Raw genomic sequence first — 8,725 nt, forward strand, 5'->3', positions numbered from 1 at the left:
CTGCGGCAGACTGTCATATTTCACTCCTCCACTCTCTTCTCCTCTTCTGCGCTGCAGCTCCAGCTCCTGCAGGACCTCCTGCTCCTCCGGCTCCTCTTCTTTTACCCCCCCACTCTCTCACCTCCAGCAGGATATTTAACCCCTTGTCTTCGGGGGACAGAAGTGAGAGCTGAAGTTACTTTCCTGCTCTCACCAAACATTTAATCTTTTATTTAAATTTCTCTTTTTTTTTTTTACTGAAAAACATTTTTCTTGAAGGTAAAATCGCCGTCGGCAGAAGTCCGTCCAGATTTCCTCTTCTTCTTTGGTGTGTAGTAACAAACTAAACCCTGGTTGACTCCACCACTTTTCTCCTCCACTCCTCATCGTCTCCGTCACGATGGAGGTGTGCAGGAACCGCCTGTTAGCCATCTCCGTGGCCGTGGCCCACGGCGTCTTCTCAGGTTCCCTCAACATCCTGATCAAGTTCCTCATCAGTAACTTTCACTTCTCCTACCTGACGCTGATCCAGTTCCTGACCAGCAGCTTGGCCGCCCTGGTCCTGGAGACCCTCAGGAGGCTGGGGAGGGTGGACGTCCCCCCGTACAGCCTGAAACTCTGCAAGGTGGGACACACACACACACACACACACACACACACATAGTCCTAAAATACATGGTTTAAAACTGATGGATTTAAAGTTGGTGAAAGTGGTTGAAAACCTCTTCTTCCTCCTCCTCTTCTTCCTCTTCTTCTTCTTCCTCTTTTCTTCAGTTGTTTTTACTCTCTCTCTCTTATTTTAACTGTTACTATTAAATGTACACATGTACAAATACTTTAGTACTTTCATATCAATGAAGTATTTCTGACCTGATATAGTTCTGTAACTCTCTCTCTCTCACTCTCTCTCTCTCTCTCTCTCTGCTGCCCCCCTCTGTTTGACAGGAGTTTGCATCAGTGTGTGTCCTCTCCACCCTCCAGTCTACCCTGACCCTCTGGTCCCTTCGTGGACTCAGTCTGCCCATGTACGTGGTTTTCAAGCGCTGCCTGCCGCTCTTCACGCTCAGCATCGGTGTGTGTGTGCTAAGGAACGGCCTGCCGTCTGTGGGTGTCGTGATAGCCGTGCTCATCACCACTGGGGGAGCTGCACTCGCTGGTAAAAACAAAAATACAATAGAAAATACAGCAGAGTTACAAAAACACATCACTGATGACGTAATCATCCAAGTCTACAGTTTGAAGTTTGGTCTGAACTAAAATCATGATTTTCTTGTAGGAAAAGTCAGTCTTACAGTCAAAAACATTAGCATATTCCGATGATCCTTCAACGTTACTGCCTTAATCTAAGTTAGTCTTTAAACAGCAAGTTTAGATACGTTTTTTTAGGTTTTTTTTTTAATTTAAATTCCTAAAAAACAATACAGGATGTTAACGTCACCTTGCCTCTGCTGCCCCCTGCAGGCTGATTAAAAGGTTTATAAAATGATGATAGTTGTGTATTGAGGACAATAAGATGTAATAAGAAGATCTGTTTGACATATTCTTCTCTTGGCTTCATTTTCTGTACATTCCACACCTAATGTGTCGACGCCGACAAACAAAGGCAGAGAACAGAGTTTGATTCAGGGAATTAATAATGTTGTTTTCTTTCTTTATGACTCAAGGATCATTAACTGTAATAGAAAAAAAGACATTTACTGCTGGAAACAGAACATTTTTTTAAAATCTGAGATATGACTTGAACAGTCGATCAGTTTTACCAGTGGAAAAGGGTTGAGATAAGAAAATGATGAAACCAATGAGGAGTAAACACACGTTTCGTCATCATTTTATTGCTGTACAGTATCCATAAAAACAGGGGTTGGGGTTTAATTACTTCATCTTCTCTTCACACTCATTGTGGTGTTCCTCACGGTACAATTCTCCAAAAACAACTGTGTTTCAATTACAGCTTCACCACCTGTTGATAATGCTAGAATTATGGCAACAGATTTGCACTGCTGTTAAAAAGTGCTGCCTGCAGGAGGCGCCGTCTTGCTCTCTCTCGACCACCAGTCAGTGTTTGGCTCTGTTCTTACAGAGTTTTCTGTTGAATTGATTGACTGTTGACCCCACTCCCACAGCTCTCTGAATCTCATGGTCCTTCAGCAGAGGGAGCAGTTCTGTTCTGGAGCAGGGTTCCACTGCTGAAACCTTGATTCTTGTTTTCCTCAGGTGCTGGTGACCTCACAGGCGATCCCTTTGGTTATGTCACTGGTGTACTGGCAGTAATCATACACGCCTCGTACCTGGTCCTGATCCAGAGAGCCAGTTTGGTCAGCGAGTACGGACCACTTACTGCCCAGTACGCAATTGCCATCACAGCTACACCGGTAAGACAGTTTGAATCGAATCTTTTAGAACCAAGATTTTGTAAAGTTCCCACGGTCCTTGGACCAAAATCCATGGAAGAAAACAAGTGATTTTCTCTCTCAGAGATAGTTGTTGATCCACTGCTGCTCCATCACCGACTTCTAATGAGTTCCTCTGAAGCTTCACTGTTTAATTTCCTTTGTTCAGATTTACGTCAGTGACAAAAACTGACCACAAGAGACAGCATAGGACAAGTGGCTCCTGTGACTCTCTAACACTTTGGTCTGAACTAAAATCTCTGATTTTCTCCATGGACTTTGGTCTGAACTAAAATCTCTGATTTTCTCCATGGACTTTGGTCTGAACTAAAATCTCTGATTTTCTCCATGGACTTTGGTCTGAACTAAAATCTCTGATTTTCTCCATGGACTTTGGTCTGAACTAAAATCTCTGATTTTCTCCATGGACTTTGGTCTGAACTAAAATCTCTGATTTTCTCCATGGACTTTGGTCTGAACTAAAATCTCTGATTTTCTCCATGGACTTTGGTTAGGTTAGCTAAAATCTCTTTCATTAAAATTCCTGTCCTTTGCTGGTTCTCGCAGCAGGGGGCACTCCCAGTGCCTGGTGTTTTTACAGATTTCTTCTCTTCCTGCCTCAGGTGTTGTTCGTCTGCTCCTTCATCTCCATGGATTCCATCAACATGTGGTCGTACGAAGGCTGGAAGGACCCGCGCATCACCGCCACCTTCCTCTCCTGCGTCTTCATCGGTTGTGCCATGAACTTCACCACGCTCCACTGCACCTACCTGAACTCTGCCGTCACCACCAGCTTTGTAGGTGTGGTCAAGAGCATTGCTACCATCTCCGTGGGCATGTTTGCGTTTAACGACGTGGCGCCCACTGGCCTGTTCATCAGCGGCGTGGTGGTCAACACCGTGGGCTCCATCACCTACTGTGTGGTCAAATACTACGAGATCAAGAAGAAGAGCCTATATGAAGATCTGGAAGAGGCAGGGAAAGATGGAGCGCCACCACCTGGAGAGCCGTACCAGGAGAAGCCCCCTCTGAATGGCGAGCGGCCGGTGGACAGTGGCGGTGGCACCGAATCTGACCTGGGACAAACAGCGAGCTGCGACCAGGAGAGGGAGGCGGTGAATGGGGAGATGCGGACAGGAGACGTAGAAACAGGTGTGACATCACTCGTGATGACAGAAAATGAGGTGGAGGAGATGCAGAGGGAGCACCTCCAAGAAGGAAACAGCGCCCCCCATGGTCGGTCAGTCAAAGACACCTGCCTTGGAGTCTGGAGCTCCATCAGACACCTGCAGTTCCTGAAGAAGGAGCCTCTGGTTGAAAACATGGAGCAGCAGAGTCCGTGAGTGAACGGCACCGATGGACCAGAGACTCCAGGGACCTCCGACGGGTCTGGAGCTGGTGGACAGGAAGTGGATTGGACTGAAAATGACCAGCAGGAAACTCCCTTCCTGTCTCCTGTGCCTGGTGGGACAGCAGGGTGACCCACCCACCACCATGTCGCATGATCGTTGTGTCCTGACAGTTAAAGACAGCAAAACAAACTCAAAGTGCATTGTGTGCAAATCGAAAAAGTTCTGTCGTCCAATCGTGGCAGCAGCAGCGGCAACATTGGCTGGATCCTTCATTCTGATTGGCTTGTTTGAAAACTAACATTTTACTAATATGGTCTGTGTTTTTATCTTATCGTCATATGTTTGTGTGTTTGCTCTAAAGCTGCAGGGTTCTCATCCCAGGACGAACATCTGGGACATCAACACATCCAAACACGAGTTTTTAATGACCCACACACTCTGCCATTCAAAATTCCATAGAGAAAATCATCAATTTTAGCTGTGTGAGTCTCGCCTCATGGTTAGGTTCAAATGTGTTCATTTTAGCTCCAACTGAGTGACACACACTGACCACAGGAGGCAGCAGTGGACCAACAGATCATCCGTCTCTGTGAGTTAAAATCACTGATTTTTTTATGTACTTTTGATGGTACAGTCGAGTGAGTGGTTTACAAACATACATACATACAGTGGGGGGCGCTCACCGCACAGTCAGTGATGACTTCAAACAAAACATCACCATCTTGATTATTGCAGTTCTCCCAGCTACACCAGCAGGGGGCTGTGAGTTTCCACTGTGGTTCCATCAGTTCTCAGTCCAAACACCAGCCGCTGACTCCAACGTACGGAGATGTTTCTGGTCTGGAGAAAACCCTCTGTCGCCTCGTTTATTGACCAGCATTGATTTTTTTTTTCACACGTCCACAAACTTCATTTAACGGTAGAGAAGAGGTGACGTGACGTAGCCTGAAGCTGCAGCCGCCTGAGCGATGGTTCTCAGGAAGAAGCAGATATTTAGTGTGAAAGCATGACCTGTGGTTTATTCTGTGGTTGAAGTGATAATGGAGGGACGCTGTGATGTCTGTGATGTCTGTGATGTCTGTGATGTCTGTGATGTGACGCTGTAGAAATGGAAGACGTAGAACAGACTTTTTCTTTGTCTTTACTTTGAACCTCCCTGTCTCTCCAGGTAATGTTATTTGTGGGAATGTTTTTGAAATGTGATATGAAATTAAACATTTTTTTCACCTGACATCAAAAGGTCAATTCAACATTTGTCTTTAGTTTAACATTTTAACTTGACAGAAGTTTTGGTGTGCTAAATATATTAATATAGCTCGAAGAGCTAAGAGTGCTAACTACATCGAGTATTGTAATAATGAGAATGTTACCTAACTTTATTCACCCCCCTCCATTAATATATATACTTTTTTATTTTATTTTAAAGCACCTCTACAGTAGCTAATTGTGTTAAACATAGCAACATGCTAATAATAAAACTTCTTGCGTTATCACGGGGGTTGGACGGCGACGGAGGGGCGGGGCTGGCTATTTCGCGGTACCGGCGGGTAACCACAGGGCTAAAGTCGCTGTCCGAACAGGAGCGGCGCAGAGTTTAAAGGTAAAACGTTTGTCTCCCACAAAGACAGCGCAGACTTTTCTTTGGAATTAGCCAGAAAGTGAATGGACTAATTTTACGCCAACTATTTCCTGCAAATAATAGGAAATACCACAAAACAACGCTATAGAGGGGCGCTAATATTAGCAGTTAATTTTAGCCGATGCCGCCGCCATAGTAGCTAACGTTAGCTGCTAACGTCAAATAGAGCTAAAGCGGCTTTAATGCTGAACAGTGCTACAACTGCTGCTAACACCAGGTAGCGCTAAGATGGCAGCTAACGCCTGCCGCTAATGCTATTCTTAACGCCCGGTGTATTTAGAAGGGGGGGCGGTGAGGGGCAGGAAAAAGTTGAAAGAGAAAAAAAAGTTTTAACTTTTCACGAACTTTCTGCCCTTGAAAAAGGGATTTTTTTTTATCTGAAGGCAAATGAAGATCAAGGCTCAGTGTCGAGAGCTAATGCGGTCTTAATCAGAGCACGTACACACTTAGAAACCGCAGGTGAACAACGGCAAACATTTTCAACCTTCTGTTGCTCATCGTTGAACATCATTGCAGCCTTTTACCTCTTGCTAATTCAATCTAAACAGTTGTAATTTAAATTTTAAACATAAGAGATCTGCAGAAAACGGTAATGATGTATAATATATATAAAGATGTATAAATATTATAATGATATATTCTGACGTTTGCCTCGCCCTCTCTCTCGCCCTTTCTCTCCCCTGTCACTCTCTCTCTCTCTGTGTCTCTCAGGCCTGAGGACAGCGTGAGATTATTGTTTGTGATATGGGTCATTAAGTGTGTGTGTGTGTGTGTGTGTGTGTGTGTTTGTGATGTTTGATCATCTGGCCACAGACAATCATTATCTTTATCGTCTCCAGAGAACGGGGTAAGGGGGGGGGTTCTGTTTGTTCCATCACTGATTTGTTTGTCTTTTACAAAATTAATAAAGACGTTTCCCTGTTAACTTTATTCACACACACACACACACAGGCACACAAACTCGTATCTGTTTTTCCCAGTGTTGCCTCTGCAGTTTTTGTGTCAAACTGTTGGATACAGTAGAGTATCGTACAGTGGCAGCATCATTATCCTCCTCATCAGCTCCCTCTGCTGGATGAGGCCTGTTACCGTCAGTGGAAGTTCATGAAGATCTTCAGGGTGAAAGTGTTTCTGATCATCAGACTGGACACAAACCAACTGTTGATTGTGGTGCTGCTCCTTCTCACTCCTGCAGGAGGTTTCAGTGACTGAGCAGCTGATGATGATGATGATGATGATGAAGATGATGTATAAAGTCCCTCTACAAAGTGAGACCCTGAGGTCTGACGACAGACCTTCAGACCACAGCAGACCACAGTCTTCAGGTTCCACGGTCAGGTCAGAACTTTCACCGCAACAAGAACAAAAACATCACACACACACATGTATATGTGCACACACAGGTTTATATATGCATGTATATGTACCTATGTTTACATGTATATATAATATATAAAATGTCCTGGGTAAATGGGGCGATACATGTGTGAAATCTGCCAAAAATAATAAAAGCTGATTTCATCTGAGTCTCTGCTTCCATCTAGTGGCCAAGGCCTAGACTACAGCCTGATATATATATGTAGTGAAAATGTTTGTGGAGAGGTTAAAAAAACCTAAACAGACTGAATCAGAGAGAAGTCTTTTAGAGAGTTCCAGTCTGATGTTGGACTACAAATGGAACCAACTAAACCAGTATTGGTAGAACTTGTGTTAGGTTACTAAATTTGTGCTAGAGTTTAGCACTATGCTGACCTTTAGCTCTTTTTAGAAAGCTAAAATTAGCCAACAAGGCTAAAGATTATGATGATGGCTGAAGGAGATAAAAGTTAGCCAAGATGAGCCAGTCGTTGGTGACAGGATGGTAACACGTGCTGTAAAATAAATCGGCACAATGTTGGATTTAAAGAAGACTTTATTATTTATTTACTTTGCTAAAGTTTTTATGTTAAAACCTGTTTTGTTTTTTTTGTTTTTTTAAGGTCCTGTCATCGCTGTGTTCCTGGGTGTGAAATCAGGTTACAGCCTCTGGTGTCACAGGGAGCGCCCCCTTTAGGAAACATCAACAGGTTCCCAGTTCCTGACACTTCCTGGTGTAACAGCACATGGTTCCTGTCACACACACACACACACACACACACAGGGACCGGTCTCTAGCTGAGGTTCTTGTTGACCCTCTTCTTCTTCTTCTTTGGTTGTTGTTTCTTGGAGTCATGTAGAGTTGGGTTTGAGTCCAGAACTGTTTCCCCGGTGCCTTCAGACGGAGGTCCAGTGGACTCTGATGTCATGGCTGCTTCTTCTTCCTTCTGCAGCTGTGGCAGCTTCACACCATCTGCCTGGACCATGGGTTTGTCCTCATCATGGTTCTCCAGGGTTCTAGGTGGTGCTGGTTGCTCCAGGTCTTCCTTGTGGTCTTGGACCAGTCCTTGTGTCGGAGTGTGGACTGGTCCTGGATCAGACTCAGGGGCCTCCTGGGAGTTTCCTGGAACCTTTAGTTCCACCAGGGAGGAGCTGACAGGAGCTGCATCTTCTTTGACCTGAACCTTGGTTTTGAAGTTGATGAACGCCGACGCCATCACGTCCTCCTCCACGTCCTCCTCCACGTCTACGCGCTCGTCCTCATCTTGGTCATTGTCGCCCACCGGTGCAGCCAAAAGGGCGGTGGCAAACTCCTGCAGCTTGGCCTGCTCCTCCTTCAGACGAGCCATGTCCCGGGTCAGGACCGGGTCCTTCTCCTGCAGCTCCTGCAGCTCCTGGATCTCGGCAGAACCCAGGAGGTTGGGCTTCTCTGAGGTGTTGTCTGCGGACTCACAGCTGGAGAGGATGTTCGAGGGCAGCTCTGAGTTACTGTGGCGAACTTCCTTGATCTTCTCGTACAGGACCGTCCTCTCGTCCTGCAGGACTCGACAAAGCTTCTCCAGCTTCTGGATCTTCAGGACAAAGAGTTCGTACTCTTTACCTTTCTCCGTTCTCTGGAAGGAAAACATGGTGTAGATCAGTTCAGGGGTCAAGAGGTCACAGTAAATGTATGAAATAAAACCCTGCTCATATTTCTTTCTAACAGGGAATCTAAGAGCTAAACGTTATCAGTCATCAACAGGGTCAGTCAGAAAGTCCTCAGACTGATGGTTATCATGCCTGCAGGTGTCGGTGACTAGAACCAGTTCAGACTGGTCTCTGTGTCTCCAACAACTGTGACCAATTATATCATAGAAGAAGAAGAGAGCAGACTGGGGACAAATACATTTGTCAGTCTTATAAAGGTTCTCTCCATCTGTCGTCTCAGAACCTTTTGACCCCCCCCCCCCCCCCCAGGGGCGGCACACGCCCCCCCCCGTCCATTCCGGCACGGGCACTCGTGATGGTCC

At 45.5% G+C, this 8,725-nt stretch overlaps 2 protein-coding genes and 1 non-coding gene across 11 annotated transcripts in view; 2 read left to right on the plus strand and 1 right to left on the minus strand.

Moving 5' to 3' along the window:
* The first annotated feature begins 6 nt into the window (after positions 1-6).
* Positions 7-4,411, plus strand: slc35d3 (solute carrier family 35 member D3). Of its 2 annotated transcripts, XM_025056769.1 has the most exons (5): positions 7-162; positions 259-604; positions 925-1,135; positions 2,194-2,351; positions 2,993-4,411. In XM_025056769.1, the coding sequence occupies exons 2-5, from the start codon at positions 380-382 to the stop codon at positions 3,710-3,712; spliced, it is 1,314 nt and encodes a 437-aa protein (XP_024912537.1). In that variant the 5' UTR covers positions 7-162; positions 259-379; the 3' UTR covers positions 3,713-4,411. The 2 variants fall into 2 exon arrangements, with proteins under 2 accessions (XP_024912537.1, XP_024912536.1); XM_025056768.1 differs by having other exon boundaries at positions 7-604.
* Positions 4,412-5,150: 739 nt separating this feature from the next.
* Positions 5,151-8,725, plus strand: part of LOC103381307 (uncharacterized) — an 8,465-nt gene continuing 4,890 nt past the window's right edge. The window contains exons 1-3 of one of the 3 annotated variants that reach the window (XR_003050066.1): positions 5,151-5,321; positions 6,072-6,693; positions 7,340-7,426. This is a non-coding gene — a transcript (uncharacterized LOC103381307). Of the gene's footprint in view, positions 5,322-6,071; positions 6,699-7,339; positions 7,427-8,725 lie in introns of all 3 variants that reach the window. The other 2 variants (XR_003050065.1, XR_001760226.2) reach the window with 2 other exon arrangements.
* LOC103381308 (gamma-taxilin-like) overlaps positions 7,255-8,725 on the minus strand; it is an 8,660-nt gene continuing 7,189 nt past the window's right edge. For all 6 annotated transcript variants that reach the window (XM_008313591.3, XM_008313590.3, XM_008313594.2 and 3 more), the window contains one exon: positions 7,255-8,329. In XM_008313591.3, coding sequence (XP_008311813.1) covers positions 7,511-8,329 — 819 coding nt within the window. In that variant the 3' untranslated portion in view covers positions 7,255-7,510. The remainder of the gene's footprint in view (positions 8,330-8,725) is intronic.

Source organism: Cynoglossus semilaevis, chromosome 7 (assembly GCF_000523025.1).
Source record: "Cynoglossus semilaevis isolate Cse_v1.0 chromosome 7, Cse_v1.0, whole genome shotgun sequence".
NCBI lineage: Eukaryota > Metazoa > Chordata > Actinopteri > Pleuronectiformes > Cynoglossidae > Cynoglossus > Cynoglossus semilaevis.